The sequence below is a fragment of the Microcebus murinus genome, chromosome 7 (assembly GCF_040939455.1).
Source record: "Microcebus murinus isolate Inina chromosome 7, M.murinus_Inina_mat1.0, whole genome shotgun sequence".
NCBI lineage: Eukaryota > Metazoa > Chordata > Mammalia > Primates > Cheirogaleidae > Microcebus > Microcebus murinus.
Genome location: NC_134110.1, coordinates 73,430,856 through 73,447,476, shown reverse-complemented (window position 1 = coordinate 73,447,476; position 16,621 = coordinate 73,430,856). Strand labels below are relative to the sequence as shown.

The 16,621-nt window shown below is 37.9% G+C and overlaps 1 protein-coding gene across 1 annotated transcript in view; it reads right to left on the bottom strand.

Moving 5' to 3' along the window:
* CNGB3 (cyclic nucleotide gated channel subunit beta 3) overlaps positions 1-16,621 on the bottom strand; it is a 145,624-nt gene that overhangs the window by 72,911 nt on the left and 56,092 nt on the right. The window contains exons 4-7 of the mRNA XM_076004675.1: positions 14,541-14,695; positions 12,984-13,136; positions 11,923-12,131; positions 5,986-6,036 (exon numbers count right to left, since the gene is read on the bottom strand). Coding sequence (XP_075860790.1) covers positions 5,986-6,036; positions 11,923-12,131; positions 12,984-13,136; positions 14,541-14,695 — 568 coding nt within the window. The remainder of the gene's footprint in view (positions 1-5,985; positions 6,037-11,922; positions 12,132-12,983; positions 13,137-14,540; positions 14,696-16,621) is intronic.

Genomic DNA, 16,621 nt, shown 5'->3' with positions numbered 1-16,621 from the left:
TGCTGCATTGAATGGTAGGTCTACATTTCTTTCTTTCTTTCTTTTTTTTTTTTTTGAGGGAAAAATCTAGAGAATACATTTATTTCTTTGAGGAATCACAATACTGTTTTCCATAGAGGCTGGACTAATTTGCAGTCCCATCAACAGTTTATAAGCGTTCCTTTCTCTCTGCACCCACACTAGCATCTATATATATATATATATATATATATATATATATATATATATATATATTTGACTTTTTAATAATAGCCGTTCTGATAGGGGTAAAGTGGTATCTCATTATAGTTTTAATTCTCATTTCCCTGATGATTAGTGATATTGGGCATTTTTTGATATGTTTGTTGGCTATTTGACTATCATCTGTTGAAAAACTTCTGTTCATGTCTTTTGCCCCACTTTTTGATGGGGTTGTTTGTTTTTTATTACTCTTTTGTTTGAGTTCTTTGTAGATTCTGGATACTGCTCCTTTGTCAGATGTCTAGTTTGCAAATATTTTTCCTATTCCATAGGCTGTGTATTCACTCTGTTGATAATTTCGTTTGCTGTTAAGAAGCTTTTAATTTAATTAAGCCCCATTTATTTATTTATGCTGTTGCTGTATTTGCCTTTGGGGTCTTAGTTGGCTAGTACTTTGTTGAGGATCTTTGCATCTATGTTCATAAAGGATATTGATGTGTAGTTGTCTTTTTTTTTTTTTTTTTTTTTGTATCCTTTTGTGACATGGTGCCAAGGTGACACTGGCTTTGTAGAATGAGTTTGGGAAGATTTCCTCCTTCTCTATGTTATGAAATAATTTTTGTAGGTTCCAGTTCTTCTTTGTAGGTCTGGTAGAATTCAACTGTGAATCCATCTGGTCTGAGGCTTTTTTTGTTGGGAGACTTTTTATTAAAGCTTCAATCTTGCTGCTCATTATTGATCTGTTCAGGATTTCTATTTCTTCCTGATTCAGGCTTGGGTGTTCGTATTTTTCCAGGAATTTATCCATTTACTCCTAGTATTCTAGTTTGTTTTCATGCATGTTTTTGTAATATTCATGGATGATATTTTGTATTTATGTGGTATCAGTTGTAAAGTTTATTTTTCATTTTTGATCGAGCTCATTTGAGTTCCTTTCTCTTCTATTTGTGGTTAATCTGGCCCGGGGTCTATCAATTTGTTTATCTTTTCAAAGAATCAACTTTTTGTTTTATTGCTCCCTTGTATTATTTTTGTGGCTTCTATTTCATTTAGTTCTGCTCGGACCTTTGTTATTTCTTTTCTTCAGCTGGCTTTGGGTTTTTTGTGTTTTTTTTAGTTTCTTGAGTTGTGATGTTAGGTTGTTAATTTGTGATCTTTCTGTCTTTTTGATGTAACCATTTAAGGCTATGAACTTCCCCCTAAGAATTTCTTTTACTGTATCCCATAGATTTTGAAAGCTGTGCCCTTTTTGTCTTTCAGATCAAGGAATATTTTGCTTTACATCTTAATTTCATGATTCACCCAAGGATCATTGAGCAGCAGATTGTCTAATTTCCATGACGTTTTGTAGATTTGAGTGTGTTAATCTTGGAATTGATATGTAAGTTTATTCCATTGTGATCTGAGAAGATACATGGTATGATTTCAACTTTTTTGAATTTGCTGAGGCTTGTTTTGTCTTGTAAGATATGATAAATCTTTGAAAATGTTCCATGTGCTGATGAGAAGAATGTATATTTAGTAGTTTTGAATAGAATATTCTGAAAGTGTCTGTTAGGTCGATTTGTTCTAGAGTGCCATGTATGGTCAGTCTTTCTTTATTCATTTTCTGCTTTGATGATCTATCTGTCCAGTTCTGTCAGTGGGGTGTTGCAATATCCAGCAATTAAGATGCTACTGTTGATTTTTTGCTTATATCTAATAGAATTTATGAATCTGGGAGGTCCAGGGTTAGGTGCATATATATTTAGGATTGTTATGCCTTCTTGTTGAATTTCTCCGTTTATCATTAAAAAATGACCATTTTTGTCTTTTTTTTAAACCATTGTAGATTTAACATCTATTTGATCTGAGAATGGCTACAACTACTTACTGTTTGTTTCTATTTGCATGGAATATTTTTTTTCCATTCCTTTACTTTGAGTCTTGTGTGAGTCCTTGTGGTTTAGATGTGTTTCTTGGTGACAGAAAACACTTTGGTTGTATTTTTTCATCCATTCAACCCATCTATGTCTTTTAAATGGGGCATTCAGACCATTCACATTGAGTATTAATAATGATATATGGAATGCTATTCTGTTAATCATGTTGCACGATACATTATTGTTTTGCTTTCCCTGTCTTGCTATTGTTTTATAAGAGTTGTGAGCTTTAACTTTTGGGTGTTTTTACACTGGTTGGTATCCATTGTGCTGTTCCATGTATAATGTACTTTTGAGCATTCCCTGTAGGACACGTCTATTAGTGACAAATTCCCTTAATGTTCAGTTGTCTTGAAAAATCTTTATTTATCCTTCATTCATGAAACTTAATTTTTCAGGATACAAAATTTTTGGTTGGCATTTGTTCTATTTAAGAAAACTAAAAATGGGGCCTCAATCTCATCTAGCTTGTACGGTTCCCACTGAGAAGTCTGGTGTTAGCCTGATGGGTTTTCCTTTGTAGGTTAGTTGTTGCTTTCATCATGTAGCTTGTAGAATTTTCTCCCTCATTTTGACTTTGTCCAGGTTGATAACTATGTGTCTTGGAGATGTCCTATTTGCTATGCCTCTTCCTGGAGTTCTATGACCATCTTGTGTTTGGATATCTGAACTTCTGGTAATACCAGGGAACCTCTCCTTAATAATTCCCTTGAAATGGTTTTCTATATTTTTGCTTTATCTTCTTCTCCCTCCAGGATATCTATAATTTGTATATGGCTCATTTTACATAGTCTCATATTTCTCAGAGTGATTGTTCATTCTTCTTTATTCTTTTCTCTGCATGTTTAACCAACTGGGTTAGTTCAAAACTCTTGTCTTCAAGCTCTGAGAATTGTCTGTTTGGTCTAGCCTGTTGTCAAAGCTTTCTGCTATATTTTGTGATTCCCTAAATGACTCTTTTATCTCTTTATGTTCAGTTATATCCTTTCTCATGTTGTCTAGCTCTTTAGTGACTTTTTCATATATGTCCTGAAATTTTTTTTTATTTCTTTGTGTTGATTTTCAACTTTCTCTCAATCTTATTCTTCTTATTTGCCATCCATATTCTGAATTCCATTTCTGCTATTTTTAGAATTTCCATTTGGTTGGGGTATGTTGTTGTAGATCAATTGTGATCCTTTGGGTGTATTGAACTAGCTTGTTTTTCCATGTAGCCAGTGTTCTTTTGCTGTTTTCTTCTCATCTGAAAACTCTTATCTCAGCTCTGGGCTGGTAGGTTTGTGGTGTACCTGTTCTTTGCTGGAAACTCTTCTACTTAGTGAAAAGGAGGACAGGCCCCTAGATATGCTCTTGTCTCCTACTCTGGAGGACTGACCCAGCAGGAGAGGAGTGGATGCACTAAGAGCCTGAGTGGATACAGCTGTTCTCCTGCATCATTCTATTCCCTTGGGGTTGTCACAGTCCAAGCCAGTGCTAGGGAATATTTTTCCAACAGAGCCACTGTTGGAAGCTCTTACCAGAGGCTGAGCAAATCCCTCTCCATGGAGGTAGGTGGCATGACCTTGGCTGGTGCCTGGGGCAGGTTGCAGGACCTTGGTGGGCAGCTGAATGCATCACAGGACTGCAGCCAGCAGTGTGGCAAATTGTAGGACCTTGGTGTGTGCCTGGGCATGTCAAAAGTCCTTGACTAGTTCATAAGCAGGCTATAGGACCTTGGCAGGTGCTTGCACATTTCATGGGAACTTGGTGGGCCCCTGGGCATGCCACAGGACTGAAGCTGGCAGCAGATCAGGTTGTGGAATCTTGGCAAGTACCTGAGCACATCGTAGGATCTGGCAGGTGCCTGAAAACAATGCAGCACCTTGGCAGGCACCTTGACAGGTCATGGGACCACAGCTGGTGGTGGGGTGGGTTGTGGAATCTTCAGGGGTACCTGTGTGGGTCTGGGACCTTGGTGGTTGTCTGGACAATTCAGGGGTTCTTGGCCAGTGCCTGAGCAGGTCATGGAATCATGGCTAACACTGGGGTAGTTTCTTGAGCCATAGTGGCTAGGCCACCTGCAGCTAGCAGGACTGAGGAGGTGTGTGGCATCCTGCCTGGGAGTTGCAGTGGCTGGGGCTCTCCCTTCACCCATGTCTGACTATGGCGGCTGCTGCCATGCTCTTCAGGTGACAGTGGTGGCACTATTGAGATGGCAAGATGATAGCAGCTGGCAGATGCTGAGGGCCAGTAGGCACCTGCTTTGTTCAGATCCCTGAAAGGCAGACAGTAGGGGTGCTGGAGAAATATATGGCACCCAGTCACAATGCATGTGAGAGCACCTTCCATCTTCATTCCCTCTCTGTCCTGGAAGGGATAATGAGGTCGTGGCTGAAGTAGAGCCCATCCCTCTGCAAACTGGACACTCTGAGGCTGATAATGCAGAGTGGTGTCTGTTGCAGTGACCTGAGACCAGAAGCTGTAGGGACCCCACTGTGCCCACTCTCTGGTGCAGTCCTGCTGCACAGTTTCCAAGCAGCTCTCTGGTCAGTTTGGAGACCCGCTGTCATGGGGGAGCCCCCTTGCAGCTCAGGTTGCATGTCCACTGGGGGAGTGTGGAGCCCCTGGGATCTCTCCTTTAACTCTTCTCCATATGTGGACACTTCCTCCAAGTACCTTCCAATCTTGCTGAGCAGATCACTCCAACTCTCTCTCCCTCACTTTGGGTGTCTTCAGTGTCTTCTCTGATGATTCATAATGCTTTTTCCAAGACAGTCGATCTGTGGGTGAACCTCTATAGCAACCCTTGATCCTGCCCTTGAGAGGGGTGAGTGCAGGCTTCCAGTCCACCATGTTGATCCCCCCATTATGATCTACAGGACAACTACTGTATATATGGTCCATTGTTGACCGAAATGTCATTGTGTGTCACATGACTGTAACTATAATGCAATGCCATAGACAGGCAGAATGTGCTGAAGGAATTCAAAAGGAGGAGCAATCACAATTAAATATGTGAATTAATTTAGCCCTTATTCAAACTCAAAAAAGTAATTAAGAGTTTGAAATAAGCTGTGTAGCATTTACGAAGAATAGTCATCCTCTTTGTTGAATTCATCAAAGTAGTAGAAATCTTTTATGAATATGCCTAAGTATGTGGCAATGTTTTACAAAGAAAATTAGTTGGAGATAAAAACAAACTAAAAGGGATTTTAATCATTGTAGAACTCCAACAGAGATAGTTTGGGACCTAAATCAAGATTTTTATTCTTTTAAACAAAATTTGAGACCACTAGAGTGCTATCCTTGAAGTGGGAGACTGGAGTTGACTCAGACAGATTGGATAACCTTGGATAACCTCCAACCTCTGCCTATATCTCAGAGTCATATAAGAAAGTACTTTGAATACAATTATTGGCAATAAAACATAAGATTATATTTTTCTTTGAGTAAGAGAAGACTCTATGATCTAAATAATTGCCTCTTTTCTATTTCTTATTTTGCTTATATGAACAAGAAAGAAATAGGAGTAGAAACAATTTTGCAGATGTTCACACCATTATGTTACATGATTTGGAGGCTAGAATTCTGTGAGCAAGACAAAGTACACCCCATGCTCCTTTATTGATATTTAAATAAGAACTTAAATGTAGGCACTAACTTATTTTGGTCTGCTTAATAAAGACCCATATGTTGAATTACCCACTTGTACATACAAGGAAATGTATCATGTAATTATTGAGAGGCAGAAACTTCAGGCCTATCTTTGTCTAATAAAACTTCATCTGTATGAGTTTTGTTACAAAGGAAGATGATCTGTTTGGAGAAATCTGTAGATGGGACTTAAATTCAAAATGGTAAGAGATTACTTGAACAATTTTGAAAGTGTTTGTACATTACCTACCTGAAATTTTGTAGAACTCCTGTAGTGTCTCTTTAGCTCATTTGAATCCACCTGAAATATATTTATATTTCAGTTAATTTTAGACAATTTCATCAATTATTTTATCACTTTGTTAATAGATACAGCAATTTCTCTCTACAGGTTCCTTCCTACCTCAGCCTATATACATATGCTTCATCTTCTCACATTTTAAAACAAAAAAATTCCTTGAATTTTGTTTTCTTTTTGTTATTGCCCTATTGTTTGTCTTAGTCAAGCTTCTCAAAAGAGTCACCCACATTGCTTTACTCAACATACTTACCTCATATTTATCTTTAACCCATGACAATTTGATGGCAATTTGGTTTCTTCCTATTTCTCTCATTGCATCAAGGTTAACAGTGCAAAGACCACCAACAACCTCCTAATGATTACATCCAGGGGACCCTTTATCCTTTCATGGCAGTCACTATATTTTTAAATGACACATTCAAGGCTCTCCTTTCTCCGTCCCACTCGCCTCCTGGAGCACCCCACACCTACTCTGGTCAGCAGTTCCTCAAATGCATCAGAGTTTCTCACCTTGATGCCTTTGCCCTTGCTGTTCCCCAGGCTCAAAACATGGTTTTCGTTTTTTTATGGGAGTGGAAGGGTACAGATAACTCTAACCCATCCATCAAGATTGGACCAGGTGTCCCCTCCTTCACATGTTTTTTTCTGAGCCTCATAGCTCAGAGCACCCTATAGCACATTTGTCATGACTCGCAACATACGATCCCACCATTTTTCTTTTGTCTCTCTGTCCTTCATACTCTGAGCTATGTAGGAGAGTAGGGTCCATATCTTTGTCCTCTATTTCTTCAGTTCCTAACGCAATGTCTAACACATAGTAGGTGCTCGATAAATGTGCAATAAGTGATAGATGAATAGGTGGCCTTTGTTAATATTCATATCTAAAAGAATTAGATATGAATAGTATTTGACTTAGTAGTCAAATACTTAGTAGCTAGTATTTGACTTACAGTCATATGTTTCAGACATATGTAGAAAGGGATTTTCTAAGAGCTCTTAGTTGATCAAAGTATTATAACTTGTACACAGGGAAGCAGCATCTTAGAACAATTGTCATCCAGGCTACCCAAGTTCAGACATTTTAAACTACTGCTGAGCAATGTTAAAAATTAGTCAATGCCCCATTTCCTGCTGTCCCCCCTCAACTTTTTTTGGCTATAATTTTTACTCATATACACAATTTAAGTTTTACAGAAATATATTAGAAAATGCCTGACTTGCTCATTTAGTGTTTTTAAATATGAACAAAATGGCTTACCAAGCCACAAGTAAACACAGATACTGGTTTAAGTTGATAGCCTTATAAATCATGCACCATGCTTGAGTAAAATCGGTCACCTCCTTCAAAGCTTATATGGGACAGATAGACACATTACAAATGTTGGGTACTAAAAATAAAATACCACCTCCTCCCCACATCCAGGAAGAAGGTTGTTAGCACATTTGTCTGTTTACTTTCAGGGTTGTCTATAATCCTACAATTGAATAAACGTAAATGCAACTAAAACTTGCTAGATTAAATGAAATGCCATCTAGTGATTTTAAAATCTCTCTTTTTCAGAGTACTAAATAAATTTGGCATCATTAGCCTTATGAGGATCAGCATGCTCACAGGTAACAATTAGGCACTTATTTTTAAAATGTCACCCTTTTTAATTCTCTCTCCTTCTTTTAAGCCTCATCATTATGCAGACGACATTTCTTTACGGCAGGCTTACTTTAGGAAGGATATGTTAATTGCACCGAAATCCTTTTCCAACAGACAGTTTTTGAAGAAGATCTACCCAGGTGTTAGTATATTTACTTATTAGCACTGCTCTTCTGATAAACAATTCATAGAACCTCTATGCTTTTACATTAAACAGAAGTATTTCAGAAATAATAATAATATCTGAGACAACTATAATACAAATTAAATAATTAGTCAAGGATAGAAAATTCTTGAACCACCATTACTGTGCATTCACTCCTTCAAACATTTTTTGAGTATATTTTTGAGTTCCTAAGATAGATTAAAGAAATGAATTGAATAGTGTCTTTACTCTCTAGAAATTTATTTTCATGTAAAAGAGAGACGTCAGCATATGGACATCCACAGACCCTGAGCTAGATGTATACAGTGTCTTATCTAATCTTCTCAATAGATTTATGAGGTGGGTACTATTCCCGTTTTTCGGGTCAAAAAGATTTTATTCAATGAAAGGGCAAATTAATTTTCTTCAAGTTAATTCTATTAGCAAATTTCAGAAGTGGAATTTGACCCTGGTCTGTTTGTCTCTTCTACATCATAATTAGCCTAATCGATATTTAACAAAATTAATTAACAGAATTATGAATAAGGTACATGGAGCACAGAGAAGGGAGTAGTTAATTTTTTTTTTTTTTTCTGATTAGTTTATAAACAGGAATTGAGAGGATTAAGTGTCAAGAGCAGGGACTATAAAGGAAGGCCTAATTGACTGTGCTACTAGATGGCCCTGAGCATTTCCCTGGGTTGTTGTTAGTAGGTTTGGCAAAGGGTTGTGTATGTCAGTGTCTCATACCTAAATCATTTCCACTGTCGTTTCCAGTTTGATTTCTGCTATCTATAAAAAAACATATAGAAGAGACTTTTTTCTTGGTCCTTGATTCAAAATTCTGTCCTCTGGGTAGAATCACTTTCAGAAGAAAGATAGAAATAAATGCTGGGGAAAACTTGTAAACCCTGGAGATTCCCTGTATTGTGGCTGTTAACACTTCGATCTGTTGTCTGTTACTTGTTTGTTTTCTCTCAAGGCCTTGGGGAATTCATATTTCCATCTTCCAGTCCTGGTATAGTATTTAATAAATAAAGTATGTAGGTATACCTACTTGGTAACTGTAGGTATTTAATAAATGTTTGTTGAATAAATGAATGATTGGACAAATTATTTGGCGGTGTACACCAATGGTAGCACGAATAACTAAATGTAGTAAGACCTTCAGGTTAGGTAATCAATGTACATAGTCTTCCTACCAAAATGTAATCAAGTTTCAAAGGCTAAAACTACCTATTTTAAATTAAAGAAACCATTAAACTTCTTCTGAACAAATAAAGCAATTATTTCCTGCTCTATATTTGTAGCTTGTGATAATGCATTTTAAATAGAGCCCGTTGAATGTGTTTTTATTTGTTATTTTTCTTGGTTTTAACACTCCATTGTGTGCAAAGGCCCCTTAGAAAATTGAAAATGAAAGTCTCCCCTTACTGATTTTGTCATTTTCCATTTGTCAAACATTGATTTTCTCCCCCCTTGTGCATCTAATGGAGGTTGAAATTAGTGTTCTTTTTGTTGTTGTTGTTTACTTCTTCTTTGTACACCATCATCATCATTCATCAAGCTGCCAGACAGCTCTGGGGAGAGTGCTGGCGAGTTAACTAATGCTCTGAAGTCCTCACAAGGAATATTTTGAATAGATTTTTGCTACAGCTTTGGCTCTTGCCTTTAGAATGTCTTTCTAGGAAAGATTTCAAACAGAGGAAATGGTCCCCAGAAAATAATATTTTTTTTAAGAGAAAAAAATAACCAAACTTACTCCTTTGAAAGGAGTTGAACTTTTGGATAATTTAAGATTTCTTGGAGATTCAAAAGAAAGTATTCAGAAGGAATATTAAGGAGCCTGTTTATCTTCTACAAAAATGTCTATGAACTTGAGGTGCCATATACACGGTCAGTGAGCTCCTCCTGTTGTGACATTGGAGGACATGTCCTGTGCAGCCCTCACTGGGACTCATGAGGGGGATGTCACGGTGGCAGCAGGTGGAATGGAAGCATCCTCCCAGTCAGCTGGGGAAGGGGTCAAGGGGTAGAGGTTATGAGACTTGGGTATGTGCTTGTAAAAACATATTTTTCTATTTCTTTCTCAGATTGATTGTATTGACTATGACATTCCCCCGACACCGAGAATAAATCCAGGAGAAGATAATTTCTCCCAAGGGTAAGAATGCTAGTTTTTGAGGTAGGGCAGTGCGTTTGATCTCAAGAAATGGGTTGCGATGAGTTTGGAAGTAAAGCATGAAGAGAAGATAGGCCAATAGATATCATTAATCATCAAAAAGCAAAACAAAACCAAACAACTGTGGAGCTGTTCTACATGTTTGTGATTTGCACATGTCTGTGAGGTGTGTGGCTTCCTCCCTGTGGCTTGGCTCTCTTGATGGAGATATTGATAGCTCATTGCATTCTCATTCCTCTATGGCACTATCTGATGGTATATTTTGCGATGATGGAAGTCTTCTGTGTTGTCTGATGTGATAGCCACTAACCACATGTGGTTGTTAAGTGCTGGAAATATGGTTAGTGTGGCTGAGAAACCTGAATTTTTAATGTAATTTAATTATCATTAATTTAAATTTAAATTCGAATAGACATATATGTCTAGTGGCCACCATATTGGCAGGCGAGAATTCTACCACTGAACCACCAATGCTCCAGCTTGTGGCCACCATATTGTACAGTGCAGTGATTCTACACTGATTAAAAGAGTCATGACAGCTTTTTTTTTTTTTAAGTTCAGTTTTTTCAAAGTGCCCAGATCTGTCAACTTGGACTTGATTTCTGTACTATATGCAGCCACTGACTGTGCTTGGTGCTGACTATACAATTGATAAACTAGATACAGTCTGTTTCCTAAAATGTTACAACCTAATACTTTCTCACAACACTGGGCTATTTCCTAGGAGGGTTGAATAGTTCAGGGAAGGGGTCTAATGAATGAAATAATACCTGTCTTTTTTTTTTTCTTTTTCTGAGACAGAGTCTCACTCTCTTGCCTGGGCTAGAGTACTGTGGCGTCAGCCTAGCTCACAGCAACCTCAAACTCCTGGGCTCAAGCAATCCTCCTGCCTCAGCCTCCTGGGTAGCTGGGATTACAGGCACATGCCACTTGTGCCTGGCTAATTTTTTCTATTTTTAGTTGTTTGGCTAATTTCTTTCTATTTATAGTAGAGACAGGGCCTCGCTCTTGCTCAGGCTGCTCTCGAACACCCGAGCTCAAGCGGTTCTCCTGCCTTGGCCTCCCAGAGTGCTAGGATTACAGGTGTGGGACATTGCACCAGGACAATAATATGTGTCTTATTTAAAAAAACATTGACATGAATGGCAGACTGTAATATGATAGAAAACAATTGTATCACACAGACTATTTGAGGCTTGATTACTGGAGGAATATATATTAAATTATTTCTTACTTTTGCATAGATAATTTATATATCTTTAAAAACATTATTTACGTAAAAGATGTGTATGGCTTCAACATTTTAGACTTGGCACTATCTTTGTACCCTTAAATATTGTCAAATTCTGAAAAACTCACCAACCTGAACCAGGATGGTTTTGAAGTCAAGACTTGGGTTTAAATCCTGGTTCTGCTACTTTCTAGCTTTATGCCATGAACAAATCATCTACCCTGTCCAAATCTCATTTTCCTTATTTATAAATGGGGCTAATAACATCTTTTTCATAATGTTATTGAAAGAATTAGGTGAAGTGTTATAAATAACTTAGCTAGAATCTTAACCATATCTAACATTTAATAGTCCCTCACTATGCGCCAACCACAGTTCTAGATACTTCACTGGCCTCAATTCATTTAATCTTCCTATCAACATTATGCGGGTACTGTTGTTATTCCCATTTTAAAGATGAGGAAGCTGAGGCACAGGGAGATGCATGTTCTCCAACACGTAGTGAACACTCAGTGATTGTTTTATTGCTATTTTTTTATTATAATTACTAATATTTTTCTATAATGATCCATAAAGAGATAGCCAAACATTAAATTAAAAAAAATAGCTAACTTATTTTTTCATAGACTGAGTAGCTATCGTTCATTTGAAAGTTTCTGCTTTTCCGAAACCCCACTTACTATTACATCTCCTCCTCTTACAAACTGGAGTCTGGGCTGGATAAAAAGCATATCACAAAGGTAGACGATGTCACACACAGTGTCTGTCATAAGCCAGTAGGGTGTGTTGCCTGGTGTTTGATACGGAAAGACGAGGCGCAGCGGGATGAGCCAGCAGTTCCAGTTGTAGGCAAGGGCGACAAGAAGGAGCCACAGGAGATAGAGTCGATCTAGAAAAAAAGCAACCGGAGTGATCCAAATGGCACAAAATGAACATGAAAAGAATTCTCTTGCTTAGTTCAGTAAAACTGGGGCACTACCCTCTTTCTGGAGAGAAGAAATTTGCTGTACTCTGTTAAACATTCAACACGACTCTGCCCCTAGAGTGGGGGGCATCTGGCTTTACAAGAGATGTTAAGTGATCTTGACAACTTTTTCGACAGTGGAGGGTTTCCTTCCAGTCTCTTAGAGAAGTGGCCATTCTGAGTCTGTCCCCATGGGTAACTGCACTGTTTGCATCAAGAAAGGGGACACTCAGGAAAAGTCAGAGGGACACTTCTCAGGGTTCCCTGCTGCAGCAGGTGGTTAAGCTGCGGGAAGGGGTATGGCGCTGAGGGAGGAGGGCAGAGAATCAGCGCATTAAGGCAGCCCATAGCCCTTCCCACGTGGCCTGCTTCAGCCATGGGAGGCCATAGGTGGGGCTTTGTTCAATTCAAATAATCAACAATGTGACACATGGAAGAAGACACACTTTATAATGATTTTTCTTCTTTTCTTTTCTTTTTTTTTTTTTTTTGATGTCAGTGTACATATTGCTGAGCACTTTGGGGCCTTCTTTTCAAAGATAATTAGGGACGTGACAGACCCCAGACTTCCTTTTAAATATAGGCGGAACTATTTTAGCTCTTATTTTCACCAGAGAGGGGCAAATGACCTTTTGCAGATCATATAGTTTCAATTCTGCTTTCTTGATAGATTCAGAATATGGGCTAGGGAATCAGAAGCTACCTATGACTTTGGAGCACAGGGGTTCGTGGTGATAGCCAGTCCTCCCACCGAGACAGTCCGCCCTTTGATGGTACCTGAGTAGGAATCTATACTGCTTGGAAGTTTAATTCGCTTTAGGTACTCTGTCAGAGGCATCTTCTGGAATTTGCAACACAACATGCTGTAGTATTGTTCTTTTGTTAGCTTAGTATTGCTTTCTTGTGTTGATGATACAGCTATGGGCTTTGCTTCACAGGAAAAAAAAACAAGACAAAATAATTTTAAGAGGTTAAATTAGCTTCATGAACAAAAACTTTGGATTTCTTAAAGTGAGAACATTGGGAATCCTTCTCAGTACAGACAGATGAGGTAAAAACCTTCATGACATTCACATCAGCGACATTTATTTCACTTTATATACAAATTGAAATATGCAAAAATAGTTTTTATTTGTACATAAAACAAAACATCATGTTGTACACCTTAAATATATATGATAAAAATAAAACCTTAACATTTATGAAAATATACAAGTAATGAAAACACTGGAATTTGGAAATACATAACATGGTTAAAGCTCACTAATAACGTGTCAAATAGAAAATCTTAAATACAACCTTGGTTCTCACATATTTTGGAGCATAAATACAGTCAGGGTTTTGGATTTACCCAGATCAGAAACATTACAAATGTACATCATTCCACAGGGTTTAGTTTGGTGATTCTTTGTCCTCACACATATCCTTCAAGCTATCGGTAAATAAAGCTCAAAATATTCTTTTCAAATATCTTTATCAAACTATGTTGTGTATGTTTGATTGTGGCCTCTTCTACTTAAATAGAAACTGTTATACAACACATAGTTTATTTTGAAATCCTACCTTCCCTCATACAGAACTACAAGGAAATTTTCAACTCCATCCCATGTAATTATCAATTTGATTTGTATTTATCTGTTCCTAAACAACCCAACTTTCTTCTATTCTTTTTCTATAAGTGCATAGATATTTTACTTAGATGTAATCATAGCATATATCCCTTTTGTGGTCTACTTTATTGTACTTATTATTTTTTCATAAACATTTTTGTCATTACTAGGGAGGTTGTAATTGTTTTCTGCTCATGTGATTGGTTTGTGGATGTCCTTTGCTCTGTTGACACTTGGGTAATATTCTTGTATTTTTTTAATATTCACTTTGTATATTATGGGTATTCTTAATATATTGACAATGAAACTTACTACAGCAGATACTGGGCCAGGAAGTCACCTGCAGTGGGCTCCTCGTGTCTCCACCTGAGGGTTTTCTCGAGCAAGTTTACCTAAAGTGCTGAGGAGTTAGCAGCAGGCCACAGCACCAACCAACTTCCTCTTTTTCATTAGGATAATTCTTTGGTGTAATGCACACCATTTTTCAGCTGGGGGAAGCCCTAGTGGCCACAGCAATGATCCTCTTATTAATGCATCTTTACTGTCTTACTCCCTTCTACGTCTTTTCACTTTCACCTTTCTGGATCACTTTCAAAATAAACTATTTGTACCTAAATCACTGTCTCAGGGTCTGCTTTGGGTGGAGTCCAACCGGAAACATTTGCAAAATACATTTCCCCCCATAACTCCCTTCTTCCCAGTACTTGGAGGGAACGATGCTTACCAGCTTGTGGGCTGGCTTCAGGTGAGGATATGTCTCCCTCTACTAACTTTCTCTTGTAGACGAGTGTTCTTTGATGCATTTTTCTCACCAGGTTGTGTAGCTGGGCATCAGCATACTCATTTATCAGAGGGGCTCCAAATGGCTTGCTTTTTGGGCTAAATAAGGAAAAAAAAATAGTGACAGAGTTAGGAGATACATACAGGAAAAGAATTAAGTCTTTTCACCTTCCTTATATATTCAGTTACTAACTGTCCCTTTTTACAGTTGAATAGAACAATCCAAACATTAAGTTTAATGGAAATAGTGATGGTGGAATACAGATCTGTCATAGAAAAATTAGAATACACAATAACAAATGGTCATTCTTGACCTTATGGGTCTTGATGACTGTGATTCTGTCATTACACTGTGTCACTAGAAAACTATAGCTGGCAGGGCAGGCAGGCATCTAAGATGGCCCCAAGGTTTCCTGCCCCTTGGTATGCATGCCTGGGATCAATGAGGACAGTGGGTTTTACTCCCAGAATTAGTTCATGTTATATATGGCTTAGTTGACTTTAAGATGGGGAGACTATACAGGGCCTGATCTAATTCACAGGGACCTTTCAAAAGCAGAGAGTTTCTCCAGCTGCTGACAGAGCAAGGAGTCAGAGATTTGAAGCATGAAGGTGATTTTTACCTGAGAGAAATCCTCCACTGCCGACTTTGAAGAAGAAGGAAGCCGCTTGATAAGAATTGCATGGGGCTTCTAAGAGGCTGAGTGTGATCCCTGGTTAGCTGATCACAAGAACACAGGGACCCTAGTCCTACAACCGCAGGGAAGTGAGTTTTGCCAATAACATGAATCAACTGGGAAGTAGGTTCCTCTCCGCAGCCTCCCAGTGAGAACCTGGTCTAGCTCGGCTGACATCTTGATTTCAGCCACGTGAGACTTTAAGCAGAGAACCCGGCCATGCCCACCCAGACTTTTGATGCGAGCTGATAAATGGATATTGTTTTAAGCCATTAAGTTTGTAGTAATTTGTTAGGCAGCAATAGAAAAATAATAGAGCTGATGTGTTTTAATGAACTTCCCTTATGCGAAAATATACAAACAGACTAGTACAGAGTACAGGGCATAAATTAGTATATTTCATCTAGATTTGAATTTCCTCACAGATTTCCCAAGGAGCTCTCACTCTCTCTCTTCCTTCTGATATCTGACATGGGATCTACATGGGCCTGTGCAGGCTGAACTGATTCTTATTTCTGCACATTTCTATCTGCCCTTTCCATCTCACTCCAAACTGGAGCCCATGAGTCCAAAATGAATTTCTTTGTATGCATATGTTCAATTCAAGGTGTTTGAAGGACCTTAGATGATAGGACCTAGTTTGTGATACACAGGAGACATTCAGAAATACAGTCTGGCAACGAGAACTTGGTGGTCATCAGTGTATATGAAATATATGAAGAGACATATGCGAATGACATCATCATAGACTGTGACGTCCTCAAGTCTGGGAACTATGTCTTTTCTTTATACTCCACAAGACCTAGCACAAGGTAGGATTTTAATAAATGCTTATTGAATAAATAAACCTGCTACTTCTAACCTTTTGCTTGACCTTATTTGATGTGCCTCAGTATTTAAAATATATATATAAAAAACAAAGTTGAGGGTTGGTGGATCATTAACTATAAAGTCAGATAATCAAACTGTCAAAATGTCTAATACAAACCCCACCGAAAGAGCATATTTTTTCTTTTCCTGAATTATATATAAACCCTAACTGACCATACAACTGCCATTTAATCACACCAGTTTGTATTGTGCAAACCTACCTCGTGGTTAAAATGCTGAAAATCATATTACAAAGAATACCAGTATATCATATACATATCTATATTTTAAATATGATGCATTTTTATTTTTGTGTTAGCTGGAGCATGAATATGTCAGCCTATTTTATCTTCTTTTCTTTTTTTCCAGCTATTTTTCTAAAATCCTTGCCTTTCTTTTCCTCTGCCTATACAGAAGCTATGAATCTATTTTTCTTTAGGTAATTTTGTGACTGAGCAGAAAAAGGCAAATATAGATG